The sequence below is a fragment of the Calidris pugnax genome, unplaced genomic scaffold (assembly GCF_001431845.1).
Source record: "Calidris pugnax isolate Ruff unplaced genomic scaffold, ASM143184v1 scaffold331, whole genome shotgun sequence".
In the NCBI taxonomy this organism is placed as follows: Eukaryota; Metazoa; Chordata; class Aves; order Charadriiformes; family Scolopacidae; genus Calidris; species Calidris pugnax.
Window position 1 is genome coordinate 733,014 of NW_015091360.1, and position 19,648 is coordinate 752,661.

Below are 19,648 nucleotides of genomic sequence, written 5' to 3' on the forward strand. Positions count from 1 at the left end.
TAAAAAGAGTTATGTTTTGGTTAGTTTTCCTGCTGGGCATCCCTTGGGGTTGAGGTGTGTGGCCTGAGGGTGCAGCTCTCTCCTCCTGCTTCGCCCTGACACAGAGATTAGACTGCCATGGCAACCAGAGATCTCATTATGGGGAAACTAAATATACAAACGCCTTTCTTTGGTTTTCCAAACAAGACACGTAAAAGGGGATCACATACAGGGCTGGCTCCTCCCACCACGTGTGGCAGATTTTGTTGTCTCCCAGTAATGAGGAGCGGGATTTATGGAGCCAGCAGGCTCTGCCTGACACCACCCAAATTTTTGATGACATGTAACGAAGTACATTAACCAGCCCCCAAGTGTGCAGCTCCCTAAAATGGATTGAGCTGATCCAGTGTTGTATCCAAATAGAAGGGGAATGTCCTTTTCTCCCTCCTCCTTCCCGCTTCTGGCCAGCTCTTCCAGATGTTCAGTCTGTGCCAGCTGGGACCACCCTCAGACCCCTTTGCTGCCTCTTCCATTCCCTTTGTCTGACAGAAAATCAGTTAAGAAGAGTGTCTACAGAAATGAGGTCTACTTCACAGAATCACAGAATGATGTGGGGTCGGAAGGGACCTCTGGGGATCATCCAGTCCAACCCCCTGCCAGAGCAGGGTCGCCCAGAGCAGGTCCCACAGGAACGTGTCATAGAATCATAGAATTGCCCAGGCCGGAAGGGACCTCCAAGGGTCATCTAGTCCGACCTCCCCGCAGTCAGCAGGGACACCCCCAACTAGACCAGGTTGCCCAGGGCCTCATCGAGCCTCACCTTGAATATCTCCAGGGATGGGGCCTCAACCACCTCCCTGGGCAACCTGTTCCAGTGCTCCACTACCCAGGTGGGTTTGAATGTCTCCAGAGAAAGAGACTCCACCACCTCTCTGGGCAGCCTCTTCCAGGGCTCTGCCACCCTCACAGCAAAGAAGTTCCTCCTCGTGTTTAGGTGGAACTTGTTATGTTCAAGTTTGTGCCCATTTCCTCTTGTCCTGTCCCTGGGCACCACTGAGAAGAGCCTGACCCCCATCCTGTAGATATTGATAAGCATTGATGAGGTCCCCCCCTCAGCCTTCTCTTCTCCAGACTAAACAGACCCAAGTCCCTCAGCCTTTCCTCATCAGAGAGATGTTCTACTCCCCTCATCACCTCTGTAGCCTCTGCTGTCCCCTCTCCACCAGTTCCCTGTCCTTCTTGAACTGGGGAGCCCAGAACCAGATATTTGTGATAACATCTGAAATTCAAAGGTATAATTAGGGTGGTTTTTTTGTAAATTATTTAACTTTCTGTGTTCAATGACTATATATTCTATACTGGCTTCGCTGTTCCTCCATTTACCCTCTATCAAGAGATCAGCACTGGGTTGTACCTTTGGTGTCCCTCCCTACCTGTCAGCTCCACCCTGCTTGTAGGGTCTTGACAGGGATTAATCATGCTATTTAGTTATTTCTTTGGGCCTTTTCATCCAGAATATTTCTCTAAACAAAATTGGCAGCGACTGAAATAATTTCCGTCTCCGCTTGTTAATTCCATGTCATATTATCCCGTGTTTTTCCACAGCTGTTGACCAAGGCTTGTGTTGGTGTTTTCACAGGCAACCCTTTGGCAGCTCACCCGATGATCTCTTGTGTAACCATCCCTCGTCGGAGTCACCGAGCGATGAGGGTGCTCTCCTGGATCAGCTTTACATGGCCCTAAGGAATTTTGATGGTTTAGAAGAAATCGACAGGGCTCTAGGAATACCAGAGCTTGTGAGCCAGGTATCCCCCACGTTGCGTTGCGTGTGTTTGGTGTTGCATTCAAGGGATGTCTTGTCATGGTGGAGGTCAAGTGTGTGTTGAAGGGGATTATAAAACACTTCTTCTTGTCTCCTGAAAAGCTTCCTTCAGCCCCAGGTTTAGTTTTCCTTCTTCTCTCCTGCCACCGTCACTGAGCTCTTCTTCTTCTGACCACTTTGCTTTACGCAACAGACCTGGCCAAACCCAAAAAAACCAGCAGAACCAAAAAAAATCACCTTATCTGGTGGTCAGAGGAACAACTGGGTGGGAGAAAGGTAAGATCATGGCCAGCAACAGGGTACAGGAAAGAAGGAAAAAAGGAACACGAAGACCTCGGAGCAGAGGAGCAAGATCAAGACCTTTGTGTCACAGGTGCAACAAGCTTTTGAATGAGCAAACCCATGATGTGTAATATCACTCGTAGTTTTTTCTCAATTGATGAATGTATGTTAAGGGATGAGTTTCACCTGAAGCAGCTGATCTCTTTCCAAGCACTTAAAATTTTACTTTTTTTGAAATGACAAACATGCTTCCTGAACTTTACAGCATGAAATTGTTCTATTCCTTTCCACCCATTTTTTCCCCCCCCAGTTATTTTTGTTGTCTTCCAGTCGGTTCTTGCCCATTTCAGCCTTATATGGTGCCAAAAACAAGTGGTTAAAAAAAAAAAAATCATGAGAAAAGGTAGCCTAGAACACCCATTTCATTCCCCAGCACTCAGCAGCATCCTGAGAGTAACTTCTGAACCAACTCTGTATTTTAGATATGAAATATCCAATTAAATCCCACTTTGAATATGAGAAAACTTATCTCCCAGCCTCCCTGGCCCAACACAGAACTCAGTGAGGTGTTGAGTTGGAGATATCATTTATTGGTGAACTTCAGTTTTGCAGAGTGAAGCTTCCATGCAGTATTACATAGCTTTTGGAGTACCACCACCAAAAAAAAAAAAGAAACTAATAATGTTTTATTTCAAACGAAGTGGTACATACATTTCTATTTAATGAATATCTCAGTGAGAACAGTTAAGGAGTTTCGCAGATAAAGAGAACTGTCACATTTTAGAACGCGTTTTTTAAAATATCCATCAAATGTTTTAGAGGAGCCTAAAGTCTTTCATGAGGGCACTGAAATTTAGATTAACTTGATTTCCAAGGTCAGTGTGGAATAAGCTATAAAATTATTCTGGCTAGAGCAAATATTAGGGGAGTATCTAGGATGGAGTTTAGAATTGTGTTAGCTTTTTTATGCTAATGGATAATCAGTTTGTGTGAAAGTGCCCGGAAAGAATTAGGCACTATGTTCACATTAGCTTCTGTAATAGTTCCAGGCATCTTTATTTGAAGTCATTATTATGTTTAAAGATACTGATAAAAATATACTTTCTTATCCTTATTCATTTGTAACGTCTTTGAATTTCTCTTGGACTCAATGGGAAGAATCTGCTGGGATCACTTCATTTGCACATTTTGATAGAACATTTGTCATCTCAGGTTTTTATTCATTGGCAGAATAACACAGTGGCTCAGTTAAGAACATGACAAAGATTGTGGGTCTTTATTTTAAAATAAAAAGAGAGGAGGAATTTGTCTGCAGAGAATCATAGAATGGTTTGGGTTGGAAGGGACCTTAAAGATCATGCAGTTCCAACCCCCTGCCCTGGGCAGGGACACCTCCCACCAGACCAGGTTGCTCCAAGCCCCATCCAGCCTGGCCTTGAACCCCTCCAGGGATGGGGCAGCCACAGCTTCTCTGGGCAACCTCTTCCAGGGTCTCACCACCCTCACAGCAAAGAATTTCTTCCTGAGATCTCATCTCAATCTCCCCTCTTTCAGTTTAAAACCCTTCCCCCTCATCCTATGGCTCCCCTCCCTGATCCAGAGTCCCTCCCCATCTCTCCTGGAGCCCCTTTAGGGACTGGAAGAGGCTCTAAGGTCTCCCTGGAGCCTTCTCTTCTCCAGGCTGAAATATGTTTTGACACTCAAAAATACAGTTCTCTTTGTTTTTATGGTTTATATGTAGATAAAGAAAATCTATGTCATTTTCTGCTTACAGACATTCACACCCTGGAAGTTTGGTTTTTGTTGTGTTAGGTTGTTGGGTTGGTTGTATTGTTGGGTTGGTTGTATCAGTCCTGTGTGACCCTAAGCCACGTCCCACCAACCCTTTCTTTCACTCGTGTTGTTCTGCAGAGCCAAGCTGTGGACCCCGAGACCTTCCCCAGCCAGGAGTCGGGCATCCTGATGGAGCAGAAGGCGCCGGTGTTCTCCCAGCAGTACGGGGCGCAGGCCCCCATGGGGCAGGGGGGCTATGCCCCCATGCAGGACCCCAGCTTCCACCCCATGGGGCAGCGCCCGGGCTACGCCGCCCTTCGCATGCAGCCGCGGCCGGGCCTGCGACCAACGGGCATCGTGCAGAACCAGCCCAACCAGCTGCGGCTCCAGCTGCAGCACAGGCTCCAGGCACAGCAGGTACATGCCCTTCCACACCTACCCTCAGCTCCCTCCTAACACACCCCCTCTGAAACATGCACCCGGTTTTGCTGTAGCCTAATTCCACTTCTTGAACTAAAACCAGTAGCCATAATGAATTGTGCCAAGAGAGTGCCTTGTGCAGTCTCTTTTTTGGTCTTTTTTTTTTGCATCTTAGAATGGTTTGGGTTGGAAGGGACCTTCAAGATGATCGAGTCCCCCCTGCCCTGGGCAGGGACACCTCCCGCCAGACCAGGTTGCTCCAAGCCCCATCCAGCCTGGCCTTGAACCCCTCCAGGGATGGGGCAGCCACAGCTTCTCTGGGCAACCTCTTCCAGGCTCTCACCACCCTCACAGCAAAGAATTACTTCCTTAGATCTCATCTCAATCTCCCCTCTTTCAGTTTAAAACCCTTCCCCCTCATCCTATGGCTCCCCTCCCTGATCAGAAGTCCCTCCCCATCTCTCCTGGAGCCCCTTCCAGGAGAGACCCTTCTTACAATCACATTTGATCCATAGAATGGTTTGGGTTGGAAGGGACCTTCAAGATCATTGAGTTCCAACCCCCTGCCCTGGGCAGGGACACCTCCCACCAGACCAGGTTGCTCCAAGCCCCATCCAGCCTGGCCTTGAACCCCTCCAGGGATGGGGCAGCCACAGCTTCTCTGGACAATCTTTTTGTTATTCTCCTGTATCAGGCAAGACCGTGCCTGGTATTTACACCTGGGTCTCACTCATCCTTTGAGTGAGGCTGCAGCGGTGCTTTGTGTCATACAAGTCTTTTTCTGTGTGTTATATCTTGCCTCCTCCTGCAGTCTAAAAACTTTTATTGCTGCCTGATACCTACAACCTTTTTTTTTTGTCCTTGGCCTTCGTCTGCTTTTGAGGATCATTTCACATTATTGTTTCTTTCCTCATTTTTAAACATACAGGTTCATAGTACTAGAAATAAGATGCTAATGTTTTTCTAGTGAAGGAGGAAAATCATTTCTGCCTTCAAATATCAGGACAGGGGCTAATTTGGAGTAAACCTCCAAATCCAGTCGCAAACTCAAAAAAGGCAAGAGCTGGAAAGGCAGCATGTTTGGTCAACAGCTTAGTCCTTACTTCTGCAGTGTATTACCTCCTTAAGAAACAGGATTCTGTGAATAATAGCAGGGCTTGAGCAACAAAACTAGTCCCTGCTTGAATATGTAAAACCAGGTCCTCAGACCAAGTAGTCAGGAAGTTGATATAAATATAGCTCCGTATATAAAATTGCCTGTTTCTTGTTTTCCTTCTCAAACCTTTGGGGTTTGGTGTTGTTTATTGGGTTGTTGTTTTTTTTTTCTTTAGAATCGGCAGCCACTGATAAATCAGATCAGCAGTGTCTCCAATATGAATCTGTCTTTGAGACCTGGAGTGCCAACGCAGGTGAGAGAAATAGTACTTTTTTGGCAAAAAAATCACTTTATTTTCTTCTCTGTGTCCCCCCCAGTTAAATACAGTAGTAACACTACCTGGTAAATACATGCAATAAATTCTAAAGCTTGATATAAAAATGCAGTCTGTATGATAAGAAGCATTTTGCTGTTTCATTTCTGAGAGTGTTTCCCATGTTTACATGGGGTGGGTGGCTGTTTACTGGAAATATGATATAACTGCATTTTTAACCAAGCTTCTCATTTCCTAAAGATGCCTTTCTTTAATGAGCTGCTGGATTGGCAATTACAAACCCCTGCAACATTAACCACCGGCGTTATTTCATTATTTCAGTTACTGACTCTTGCACTGTTGGAAGTATTAATGGGATTATTTTCTTGCATTTAATATTAGTGTTAGTTGGGTGGGGGGCGGAAAGAAAGAGCTGGAATCTTCCAGTTTGCTCCGGTGGAGATGCCTCCACTGGTCAGTTTGTCATTGATGAGGGGGGTGGTTGGTTTTTTTTTCCCTGCAGGGCCCCATCAACGCCCAGATGCTGGCACAGAGGCAGCGGGAGATCCTGAGCCAGCACCTGCGGCAGCGGCAGATGCAGCAGCAGCAGCAGCAGCAGGTCCAGCAGCGCACGCTGATGATGCGAGGGCAGGGCTTGAGCATGACCCCCAGCATGGTGGCCACCGGTGGCATTCCAGCCACCATGAGCAACCCCCGCATCCCCCAGGCGAACGCCCAGCAGTTCCCGTTTCCTCCAAACTACGGTACTGGTTCCACCTCCCTCAACGCGCGTCGGCACTCCTCACTCCCCTGTGTCCTCCCCACTGATGGGTCCATGTCCACCTTCCAAAGCCCCTTGGCCTGGCTCCATGGGAACAATGGGAAATGGGGAGCTTCAGGCCCCTTGGCTCTGGTACCACGTGTTCTCTGAGCAGGAGTGTGACATGTTTATTTGCCTATATCTATACATTAAAACACAGAATCACAGAATCACATGGGGTTGGAAGGAACCTCTGGAGATCATCTACTCCAACTCCCTGCCAGAGCAGGTCCACCCAGAGCAGGTCCCACAGGAACAGAATCACAGAATCTTCTAGGTTGGAAGGGACCTTAAAGATCATCTTGTCCAACCGTCAACCTAACTGACAAAAATAGACACCCACACAACAAACAAGGATCATCACTAAACCATACCTCCCAGATAACCCCAATTCCTTCAGCCTCTCCTCACAAGACTTATTCTCCAGACCCCTCACCATCTTTGTCGCCCTTTTCTGGACCCGCTCCAGCACCTCGATGTCTTTTTTATGGTAGGGGGCCCAAAACTGGACACAGCACTCAAGGTGAGGCCTCACCAGTGCTGAGTACAGGGGGACAATCACCTCTCAGGCCCTACTCCCCACACTGTTCCTGATACAGGCCAGGATGCTGTTGGCTTTCTTGGCTACCTGGGCACACTGCTGGCTCATGTAAACGTGTCCAGGTGGGTTTGAATGTCTCCAGAGAAGGAGACCCCACCACCTCTCTGGGCAGCCTCTGCCAGGGCTCTGCCACCCTCACAGGAAAGAAATTCCTCCTCGTGTTCAGACACAAGGAGGTTGCCCAGAGTCCCATCCCACCTGACCTTGAATATTTCCAGGGATCCACCATCCACCATCTCTCTGGGCAACCTGCCTCACAACCTTTACAGAAAAAAATTTCTTCCTTCTTTCTGGTCTAAATCTCCCCTCTTTCAGTTTAAAACCATTACCCCTTGTCCCATCAACAACTTGTGTGTTAAAAGATAAGCTAATAGGACATTATATAATGTCCAATAATACCATTTTGCTTATATATTGTACAAAGCTGTATATACTGCGTCGTTCTGGGGGAGTTCTGCACGGGGCAGTTCCCTCCATACGCTTACTGTTATGCAGCTTCTTTATTTATAACTATTTTATAAGTTATATTACAATTATATTAAATAATATGTAACATGTAACTTCTACTGATATAACGAATTACGCCCATCCCATTCTAAATTTGCTGTCTACCCGTTCGTGATGAACTTAAACAAGGCCTGACCTTGAATATTTCCAGGGATCCACCATCCACCATCTCTCTGGGCAAACTGTCTCACCACCCTTACAGAAAAAAAAATTCTTCCTTCTTTCTGGTCTAAATCTCCCCTCTTTCAGTTTAAAACCATTACCCCTTGTCCCATCAACAACTTGTGTGTTAAAAGATAAGCTAATAGGACATTATATAATGTCCAATAATACCATTTTGCTTATATATTGTACAAAGCTGTATATACTGCGTCGTTCTGGGGGAGTTCTGCACGGGGCAGTTCCCTCCATACGCTTACTGTTATGCAGCTTCTTTATTTATAACACAACTTGTGTGTTAAAAGATAAGCTAATAGGACATTATATAATGTCCAATAATACCATTTTGCTTATATATTGTACAAAGCTGTATATACTGCGTCGTTCTGGGGGAGTTCTGCACGGGGCAGTTCCCTCCATACGCTTACTGTTATGCAGCTTCTTTATTTATAACTATTTTATAAGTTATATTACAATTATATTAAATAATATGTAACATGTAACTTCTACTGATATAACGAATTACGCCCATCCCATTCTAAATTTGCTGTCTACCCGTTCGTGATGAACTTAAACAAGGCCAAAGGGACTTGGTTTAAAATGAAATTTCTGCAGACAATTGGCAGAAAACAGCTTAAAGTAGTTTCCCTTTGCATCTAGATATTTTTTTTAATTTTACAAAGTTGTTAAATGCTCGCAGCAAATGTCACTGCCTGGTTTTTGCAGGGACATGGAAATAGAGATGCTGAGGTTCTAGGAACTTTAGAAAAAGTTACCTAAAGTTACCTAAATGGTAAATGGCAGAACTATGGTAAATGGGCACCCAAATGGACAGATTGGCAGAAGCAAAATGTTACATTTGTTGTTTTGAATGCAGTTTCTGAAAAAAAAAAGTCATTTACCAGTGTTTTTCTTTTGGTGTGTAGAGAGGAGAGACCACTTGTGTTGGCTACTGCACAGGTAGCCACCATACATAAGCAAAATTGACAGACTGAGAGAGTTGGGGTTGTCCAGCCTGGAGAAGAGAAGGCTCCGGGGAGACCTTAGAGCCCAATGTTTTATTTGTTGTTTTGAATGCAGTTTCTGAAAAAAAAAAGTCATTTACCAGTGTTTTTCTTTTGGTGTGTAGAGAGGAGAGACCACTTGTGTTGGCTACTGCACAGGTAGCCACCATACATAAGCAAAATTGACAGACTGAGAGAGTTGGGGTTGTCCAGCCTGGAGAAGAGAAGGCTCCGGGGAGACCTTAGAGCCCCTTCCAGTCCCTCAAGGGGCTCCAGGAGAGATGGGGAGGGACTTTTGGTCAGGGAGGGGAGCCATAGGATGAGGGGGAAGGGTTTTAAACTGAAAGAGGGAAGATTTAGATTAGATACTAGAAAGAAATTCTTTGCTGTGAGGGTGGTGAGAGCCTGGAAGAGGTTGCCCAGAGAAGCTGTGGCTGCCCCATCCCTGGAGGGGTTCAAGGCCAGGCTGGATGGGGCTTGGAGCAACCTGCTCTGGTGGGAGGTGTCCCTGCCCAGGGCAAGGGGGTTGGAACTGGATGATCTTTAAGGTCCCTTCCAATACCAACTATTCTATGATTCTATGAAAATGTTTTTTTTAAGGTTATACATAAGTATTAGTTAAATGGGGTTTTTTTAAGGTTATACATAAGTATTAGTTAATTATATCTTGCTTTTAATCTAGATTGCACATTAAGACACAAGTTTGTAGTTCCCACATGACATGAGTAAGACCATGTGAAGATACGTTTGTGGATATGAGCTCTTGGCTTGTTCAAACGTTGAATGTGCAGTGGTTAAACTTCTTGTTTTCTTCAGGTATCAGTCAGCAGCCCGATCCAGGCTTCACAGGGGCCACCACTCCTCAGAGCCCACTGATGTCCCCACGACTGGCTCACACTCAAAGCCCCATGATTCAGCAGTCTCAGGCTAATCCTGCCTATCAGTCCTCGACGGAGATGAACGGGTGGGCACAAGGGAATATGGCTGGAAACAGGTAAATCCCCAACAAAACTGAAAAGAACAGAGTGGGGAGGTCATTTATGGGGGTTGTTTATATGTAATTGTTTGTTGTTAACTGTTTATCCTAAAAAAGATTTCAATTAGGCTGGAGGAGTTGGTTTAAATTCTGTCTTCCTACAAGGCAAAGTGAGTGCCCAGCTAAATGCATCCACACAATGCATTGCTTTGTCTGTGACGACTGATAGAAACACCGTGTGTCCTCCAGAAGCACCTCTGCTGCACACTGAGCTCCAGCCCCTGACGTTTGTGTGGATGCATTTCTTCCACCTCCGACTTCCACGCGCTCCCACGCTGCTTTCCACACGGCCAGAGCCTGTGCCTTCCCTCCCGCTCGGGAGTTGGTGGCCACTGGATGTCACCTCCTGCTTCAAAGGCTGGAGTGTGCAACCAGGTTCAGTCCATTAGTGCTTGCACATACCAGGGCTGAGTGTATCGTCATTCTCCAGGAGCATCCTAGCCTCATGCATGCAGTCACCTTCTCAGCTGAGGCCCCTGCCCCAAGTCACAGAGTCACAGAATGATGTGGGGTTGGAAGGGACCTCTGGAGATCATCCGGTCCAACCTCCTGCCAGAGCAGGGTCACCCAGAGCAGGTTGCACAGGAACGTGTCCAGGTGGGTTTGAATGTCTCCAGAGAAGGAGACTCCACCACCTTTCTGGGCAGCCTCTGCCAGGGCTCTGCCACCCTCAAAGTAGAAAAGTTCCTCCTCATCTTCAGATGGAAGTTACGTCCCAGTTTCTGTCCATTCCCTCTTGTCCTGTCCCTGGGCACCGCTGAAGAAAGACTGGCCCCATCCTCCTGACACCCACCCTTGCAGTATTTATTCAGTCTTTTTTCAGTGGTGCCCAGGGACAGGACAAGAGGAGAAGGGCACAAACCTGTCAGTGTAGCTCTAACCATCGGTCTCTCCCCATGGAATGGGTTGGGTGTTGAACACTCTCCGTAGGCAGCAACGAGCTTCTGGATGGCAATGGTCTGTGCTTTCCACTGGAAGACAGGAGGGAGCCATCAGGTTGGTGTCCAGCCTGCATCACTGGCCACTGGGGTGACCACAGTTGTCTCTAGCACAGTGCTCTTGTCATCCTGAAGTTCTTGGGCTGCTCTTATTGTCCCAGCCCAGTAACAAACAGTTTTCCCACTGCTTGACAAAGATTTAATGAACCCAGAAAAACAGTATTTCCATGATTAGGCCAATCCAAGTTCCCCTTATTTATCTCTCAGACCTTGTCCTTGTCCATGCCTTCTTCCTGAAGGATCTGGAGGAGGCATCACTACTGCCGTGGTGGTTTCTGCTCAAAGGGTGGCAGGGGCAGCTCCATGAGACTCATGGTTGGCTTCCCAAACTGCAGCTCTGTAGCAGAGACACGTCAAAGGCGTTTACACAAGCCACTGAGTATTCACAATGATCTGTAGTGTCCTCTTTCAGCCACCCAGATAACAAGTTACAAATGGGGTGAGGTGGCCCGGAAAGAGGTGGAATTGGAAGGAAGAGAATGGTGGGATTTTCCCAGTTTGGTCCCGTGCCCAGAACGTTGCACTCCACCAGCTCTCCCAGCGCCCAGCCATGGCCTAAGGGGGTACCCGAGTGCCAGGTTGAGTGTGAACCCTGCGAGATTTCCTCACGTGTGGGAGGGAGGTAAAAGTCAGCCCTGGGTCCATCCCACACACCACAGCCCTCCCGCAGCACGTCGCTCTGACGCAGATCATAGAATCATAGAGTTGTCCAGGCCCGTCCCACACACCGCAGCCCTCCCGCAGCACGTGGCTCTGACGCAGATCATAGAATCATAGAATCATAGAGTTGTCCAGGCCGGAAGGGACCTCCAAAGGTCATCTAGTCCAACCTCCCCACAGTCAGCAGGGACACCCCCAACTAGACCAGGTTGCCCAGGGCCTCGTCGAGCCTCACCTTGAATATCTCCAGGGATGGGGCCTCAACCACCTCCCTGGGCAACCTGTTCCAGTGCTCCACCACCCTCACAGTGAAGAACCCTCTCCTCATCTCCAGTCTAAAGCTGTTCTCCTCCAGCTTGAAGCCATTGCCCCTCGTCCTGTCACTGCAGGCCTTTCTAAACAGGTTCTCCCCAGCCTTCCTGCAGGCTCCCTTCAGGTACTGGAAGGCTGCTATTAGGTCTCCCCGGAGCCTCCTCTTCTCCAGGCTGAACAACCCCAGCTCCTTCAGCCTGTCCTTGTAGCAGAGGTGCTCCATCCCCCTGATCATCCTTGTGGCCCTCCTCTGGACCCTCTCCATCAGGTCCATGTCCTTCTTATATTGAGGGCTCCAGACCTGCACACAATACTCCAAATCCTTCCTTGACTGATGGATCACGCTCAAAGAGTAGAAAAGACTGATGTGTAAATACTGAAGTGCGTTTTAGGAAATGTAGAAAAGTCTCTCACATGACTTTGAACATAATGGGAAGAGAGATATTAACCAGAAAACAGAATAAAATCCGGGATGAGAACTTCCATTTACTCCTCCTCCTTAAATTGTTCTGAAATGGCCTTAAAGGAACATAGAGGATAATTCTCTTAGGATTTATGGTGTTTCTTACAGTGCTGCATTTTCAAACCTTGATGCCGCTAAGATTTAGTAAAAGAACTTCTGCACAATTGCATGTCTCTATTTGTGAGCCCACTTGCCATAACTGTAGGTGCAAATCTGGTACCTTCCTGCAGGCTCCCTTCAGGTACTGGAAGGCCGCTATTAGGTCTCCCCGGAGCCTCCTCTTCTCCAGGCTGAACAACCCCAGCTCCCTCAGCCTGTCCTCGGAGCAGAGGTGCTCCATCCCCCTGATCATCCTTGTGGCCCTCCTCTGGACCCTCTCCATCAGGTCCATGTCCTTCTTATATTGAGGGCTCCAGACCTGCACACAATACTCCAAATCCTTCCTTGACTGATGGGTTACGCTCAAAGAGTAGAAAAGACTGATGTGTAAATACTTGAAGTGCGTTTTAGGAAATGTAAAAAAGTCTCTCACATGACTTTGAACATAATGAGAAGAGAGATATTAACCAGGAAACTTTGAATAAAATCTGGCATGAGAACTTCCATTTATTCCTCCTCCTTAAATTGTTCTGAAATGGCCTTAAAGGAAGGTAGAGGATAATTCTCTTAGGATTTATGGTGTTTCTTACAGTGCTGCATTTTCAAACCTTGATGCCGCTAAGATTTAGTAAAAGAATTTCTGCACAATTGCATGTCTCTATTTGTGAGCCCACTTGCCATAACTGTAGGTGCAAATCTGGTGTTTGTCTGTGCAAATGGCCTCTGCTGCAAAAACAAAGCTCATTAGGCCAGACCCCGTTTCAGTTTGAAGGTCCTGAGCTGTGCTGATGCTGGAGGGGGAAAATGCTGTTTTCCTTTCCCTCCAGAAATGACCTTCCCTTTTTTAAAAACTATTCCTTCGACATTAATAGAGCTGAAAAGCAGTTTTTCTTTTGATGTTGGCATAAATGACGGTCTATGCAAATTCTAGCTTAAGATGTATGAAAAAGAGAGTAGTTTCTTAGTGGCTTCAGCATTCTGACACATTGCTTTTTCCATTCCTTGCTGTAGCATGTTTTCACAACAGTCCCCACCACATTTTGGGCAGCAAGCAAGCACCAGCATGTACAATAATAACATGAACATCAGTGTATCCATGGCAACCAACACAAGTGGTATGAACAACATGAACCAGATGACAGGGCAGATCAGCATGACCTCAGCGACCTCTGTGCCTACATCAGGGTTGTCCTCCATGGGTCCTGAGCAGGTGAGAATTTAAGGGGCTTGAGATGACAACCATAACTGTAGGTGCAAATCTGGTAATTCGTCTGTGCAAACGGCCTCTTCTGCAAAAACAAAGCTCATTAGACCAGAGCCCGTTTCAGTTTGAAGGTCCTGAGCTGTGCTGATGCTGGAGGGGGAAAATGCTGTTTTCCTTTCCCTCCAGAAATGACCTTCCCTTTTTAAAAACTATTCCTTCGACATTAATAGAGCTGAAAAGCAGTTTTTCTTTTGATGTTGGCATAAATGACGGTCTATGCAAATTCTAGCTTAAGATGTATGAAAAAGAGAGTAGTTTCTTAGTGGCTTCAGCATTCTGACACATTGCTTTTTCCATTCCTTGCTGTAGCATGTTTTCACAACAGTCCCCACCACATTTTGGGCAGCAAGCAAGCACCAGCATGTACAATAATAACATGAACATCAGTGTATCCATGGCAACCAACACAAGTGGTATGAACAACATGAACCAGATGACAGGGCAGATCAGCATGACCTCAGCGACCTCTGTGCCTACATCAGGGTTGTCCTCCATGGGTCCTGAGCAGGTGAGAATTTAAGGGGCTTGAGATGACAACCAAGAGGATTTTCTTGCAGTAGTTTTTCGGATCCGCTGCATTGGGCTGTAACTGCTGGAAACCATTATGTTTCTTTTACTGGTTTGCTTGAGAAATGATGATGATGATGATGTTACAAAGGCTTTGTTTTTAGCTCTGCACTCAGATAACCAAGGTGACCGAGGTTTTGAGGTTTACACACTCGATTTTTACGAAGGCTTTGTTTTTAGCTCTGCACTCAGATAACCAAGGTGACCGAGGTTTTGAGGTTTACACACTCGATTTTATTTGTGACTGTTACTTTTGAGTATCTGAAATAAGAAAAAATAACATTTCTGTTGTCGAAACTAACAGCTAAACTCACATGGTAGTGTTAATTAATTAGAAAGTCTTTGACAAGCAAGTTCTCTTAATTAACAGGTCCGTATGTTTGTTTCAGAGCTGAACTCCCATTTGTTCAACACACAGACTAGAAATTATGGACTTTTCTTAGAAATATGGGCAGGAAAGTACCTCTTCTGTTGTTGGGTCCTGGCTCTGTTGGGTTCTTATCTCTGTCTTCAGGCAGCGTCTCCTGCTTTATGGTGGACAGGATCAGAAACCTTTTTTCTGACACCACAATGTTCCAGTTTAAAGCTGGTTTTGTTACTGGCCTGTTAATATATGTCCTTTTTCCAGTCTAAATTTGATAACAGAGTATTTACTTTTCTACTGTTGTCCTTCAGCTTAAACAGCTCTTTTCTCTTCTTGTATTTTAGAAAGAGTCGTTCTGTCAAGATGATTTTTTTCTTGTTTTGAGGTTGTTGGCTTTTATTTTGTTTTGAGGTTGTTGGATTGTTTTTGTTTTGGATTTCCTGGGATTTTTCTTGTAAGTTTAAACAAGCCACAGTGTTTCAGTCTCTTCTTGCAGGCTTTAAATTCCTTTTCTGCACCTGTTCCAGTTCCAATCAGTATTTCCTGAGCACCAGAGCTGTGTACACAGCACTAGTTCTTCCCCTTTTCTTTTGGAACACTCTGACAGATATAGCCCCAGATCACATTTGTCTTTCACAGCTGCCACATACTGGGGACCTGAAGTCATTTTGATACTCCCAAATTTGTCACCTTCTCTGATATTCCCAGTTGCTGGGCCCAACTATAGCAGATTTTTTAATTAATATTATTAGTTCCCAAGTGCACACATTTAATGTAGTAAAACAGTAGTAAAACCAAAAAAAGAAATAGTGGGGGTTTGAAGGCGACAGCCCAGTCTGATTTCTCAGCACGCCCACCACGCTACAAAATTTTCCCCAGGTACCTGAAGTGAGAAACGTGCATTATAGAAAGAGATCTGGGTTTATTTCTAATATTTCCATGCAGACTGCTGTTTCCACTAGCACAGTTGTCTGACTGCAGTTCCTTCCTGGTAGACTACAAGATCTTATTTCAAGATAGAGTTTATCCAGCTTCCAGTAAGATGAATGGTCTGAGGGTCTTTATCCAACTCAACAATTGGTTTTCACAGAATCACAGAATCTTCTAGGTTGGAAGGGACCTTAAAGATCATCTTGTCCAACCGTCAACCTAACTGACAAAAATAGACACCCACACAACAAACAAGAAGCATCACCATTAAACCATACCTCCCAGCACTGCATCAACCCGTCTTTTGAACACCTCCAGGGATGGTGCCTCAACCACCTCCCTGGGCAGCCCATTCCAGAACCCTTTCAGTGAAAAAATTTTTCCTAATACCCAGCCTGAACCTCCCCTGGCACAACTTGAGGCCATTTCCTCTTGTCCTGTCGCCTGTGACTTGGGAGAAGAGACCGACCCCCACCTCTCTACACCCTCCTTTCAGGGAGTTGGAGAGAGCGAGAAGGTCTCCCCTCAGCCTCCTCTTCTCCAGGCTGAATAACCCCAGCTCCCTCAGCCTCTCCTCACAAGACTTGTGCTCCAGACCCCTCACCAGCTTTGTTGCTCTTTTCATCCCATCGGTCCCTTCTGTGGATCCACTTAGTTCCGTTGTAACTTCCCTTCTAGAGGTATGAAGAGAGTAACTGGAGACAGTGATTTAGCAGTGGCTGCACCAAAGCTGTGCAGAGTCAAGTTCTGCTTGGTGTTTCTCTTTCTTGCCTCTGCTGGTGACCATGTCACTGGAGAGCACATACTAAAACCCTTAGGACGATCCCCAAACCCTCCTCAGCACATTCTACATAGATGAAACCTGCCTTCTTTGACCCCACATCTATTACCTTCCTGAAGTCCCGTGGCTCATTCTGTAGCAGTAGCCTATTTTCCTCCTGAGGTACCACCCCAGCACTGTACCCTCTGCAAACCCTGCAAGCAAATGCTTCTTCTGGGTCAGGGGTGGCCAGTTGGCAACTGAGGGACCATTTCTGGGTTTTTTAGTCCTCAGAAATGTTTGCCGTGCTGTTCCACGTGGTCTTCTCCACGAGACAGGAATAAATACAAATGTTTCTATTAATACTAAAATTAGGGGTTTTCTTCTGTGTTCAGGCCATAGCGTTTTACAATTTGGCACCTTTATTTAGCAACTGACCCAGGCTGTGCTAAACTTTTTCTTGTAGCTGGTGGTTTTCAAAATGACTGTATTTGCCTCAATTCTGCTGACTGTTGCCGTTTCATTCGTCCTTTTTGGCTTTTTTTTATAACTGTCACCTACACTTTTACTTACTTATTCATTGCTGGTTTTTTGCTCTGTAATACGTAATTTTAACTTCACACGTTCATCTTTTCTAACCACAGTGAGTAACAGTGGTTCTACTGCCAATGTGTTCCAGCTTTAAAAACAAAACACAACAAAAAAACACCAAAAAAACCCTTAACATTTCATATGTTATTGGATGGGTTTGGAAGTAATGTCTATTACTTATTAGTAAAAAGCTGTGCCTGGGCTTATTTACCTGGCAAGAAGCAAGTATATGAGTTTTGGTACCAAACAGGTTGCTTTGGCTCTGTCTCCTGTCTCTCTTGGTGGCGTTATACTGTGTCACAGACACATAGCCAGAGCTCAAAAATACAAAGTTTGGTGTTTATCTGCTCATATTGGTGTATCACATCAGGTTGAGCAACCTGGTCTGGTGGGAGGTGTCCCCGCCCAGGGCAGGGGGTTGGAACTCAATGATCTTTAAGGTCCCTTCCAACCCAAACCATTCTATGATTCTGTGATCTCCAGCTTCTCTCGCTCACTGCCTAGGCTCTCGGCATCACCAAGTAGAAAATGAAGATTTTGCCCCAAATCTTGTGGTTTTCCCTCTGCTTGCTATTTGTAATGCTTAGAGACTCTTTTATGTACTTGAGGGATCAAATCACAGAATCATAGAATCATAGAATGGTTTTGGTTGGAAGGGACCTCAAAGATCATCCAGTTCCAACCCCCCTGCCCTGGGCAGGGACACCTCCACTAGAGCAGGTTGCTCAAGGCCCCCTCCAGCCTGGCCTTGAATCCCTCCAGGGATGGGGCAGCCACAGCTTCTCTGGACAACCTCTTCCAGTGTCTCACCACCCTCACAGCAAAGAATTTCTTCCTGAGATCTCATCTCAATCTCCCCTCTTTCAGTTTAAAACTGTTCCCCCTCGTCCTATGGCTCCCCTCCCTGATCCAGAGTCCCTCCCCATCTCTCCTGGAGCCCCTTTAGGGACTGGAAGGGGCTCTAAGGTCTCCCTGGAGCCTTCTCTTCTCCAGAATGAACCCCCCCAACTCCCTCAGCCTGTCCTCACAGCAGAGGGGCTCCAGCCCTCGGAGCATCTTTGTGGCATCCTCTGGACCCGTTCCAATAGGTCCATGTCCTTCCTGTGCTGAGGACTCCAAAGCTGGACACAGTGCTCCAGGTGGGGTCAATTAATCCTTAATTGAGAGAGGAGAGAGAATTGAGGGGAGATTAATCCTTTGATTTAGAAAGCGGTGCTGCAGATCTGGCAAGCCTCTCTTTCCCCGAAACTGGGCTTGACAGACCCTTTGGTTCAGGAACACGCAGCCTCGGTCCTCTCCCCTGGCTGCATTCTCCAAAGCGTTGAGAGCATCCCTCCAGGAGAGCATGCAGCTGCAGGATTTCCTCTTCGGTGCTCTCTTTCTCCATTTTCCTTACCAGCAGAAAAAATAAGTGTCATTAAAACTTAAGTCAGTGGTTGGTATAATTCGGCCTACGTGTTACCTCATCGGGCTTTGAGAAGACACCTCGCGTGGTGGTCTGCAAGCAGAAAAGCGGTGCCTTACGGAGGTCAGGAGAGCAGTTGAGCGTTTCTGGTTTCAGGCGTGTCCTCTCCCAGTAATACTGACCTAATTAATGTTGCCTGTTTGTGTAAAATACGAGATCTTTGTTGCTTGGCTGTGAAGCAGGATAAGAGGTGTCGCAGGAGAAGGGTGCTGAGCTGTATCATCGCTTCCCCAACTGCAGGGTGGCATCCAAACCCAGCGCTGGCACATCCAAGTAGCACCAGGGCGGGGTTTCTAACGCTTCTTTTTTAATTCCCAGCCCTCTTCCCAATGTTTTTGTGGGTTTTTTTGTAATTCATTCTCCTTCGTGTCTCGTTACCAACAGGTTAATGATCCTGCTATGAGGGGAGGCAATCTTTTTCCAAACCAGCTGCCTGGAATGGATATGATAAAGCAGGACGGAGATGCAACACGGGTGAGAAATGACATACATAGGCCTACAGAGGCAACCGAACTCGGAATATAGTTATCTTTTTACTTACAAAGTTTAAAAGTACCCAGTAATTAAGTTTTGTGCAATTGATTTTTTTCAATTCCCCTTTTGGTGACACCTCTATGAAGTTCCATGTTTAGGTCCCAGCAGCGTTACTGCAGTGAGTAACGCAGAATCCATTTACATCGACACAAAGACATTATTGAATTAACAATACGGTGGTATTTGCTTTTTACAGAGCAATTACACGACGATTTGCTGATGATGGGAAAGACTTTAACGTTGATTTATATTTACTCTTGCTGCACGTTTAACCCATTTCGTGTCTCATCCTGTTTTCTCCGCTTCTCCTTGCATTATACTTAGGGCCAAAAACTCATGAATTATTTAATTTATTGCTTCTCCCAAGCGCTTCTCCCGAGCTGAGCGGTAGGACTCATTTCCACACAAATTTCCAACCCACGGGGTAATTAGCGTTGGATTAGGTTAAAAAAAAAAAACAATTTATATTCCGGACAGTAAGAGTGCTAAAGGAAAGAGGTTGTGGAGGTCTTGGGGCGCAGCTGAGGAAATGAGGTGGGTTTTTACGTGCCCTTCCTCAGCCGAGGGGATTTTTTTTGTTGTTATTTTGTGGGTTTTGTTTTTTTTTAATGAAAATAATCTTCATTTTAAATAACTTTGTGCCACCAAACCCTGGGGTTCAGACCCGGCGCCCACCCAAAAACCTGAGGCGCTGACCCGCCCCCCCCAACTCTGCGCCGCCTCACAGAGATCGGTGCGTCCGTTATGACGTCACCGGAGACGTAGGGCCGGTGCCGCGCGCGGGAAGCGCCATCTAGCGGCCGCCGCCCGCTCCTTCCCGGCACCCCCG

The 19,648-nt window shown here is 46.4% G+C and overlaps 1 protein-coding gene across 1 annotated transcript in view; it reads left to right on the plus strand.

Annotated features, from left to right (window-relative positions):
* The window catches only part of NCOA2 (nuclear receptor coactivator 2), a 244,333-nt gene that overhangs the window by 218,394 nt on the left and 6,291 nt on the right, over window positions 1–19,648 (plus strand). Inside the window, exons 16-22 of the mRNA XM_014961149.1 lie at window positions 1,619–1,784; window positions 3,995–4,273; window positions 5,608–5,685; window positions 6,209–6,449; window positions 9,593–9,770; window positions 13,356–13,554; window positions 18,670–18,759. Coding sequence (XP_014816635.1) covers window positions 1,619–1,784; window positions 3,995–4,273; window positions 5,608–5,685; window positions 6,209–6,449; window positions 9,593–9,770; window positions 13,356–13,554; window positions 18,670–18,759 — 1,231 coding nt within the window. The remainder of the gene's footprint in view (window positions 1–1,618; window positions 1,785–3,994; window positions 4,274–5,607; window positions 5,686–6,208; window positions 6,450–9,592; window positions 9,771–13,355; window positions 13,555–18,669; window positions 18,760–19,648) is intronic.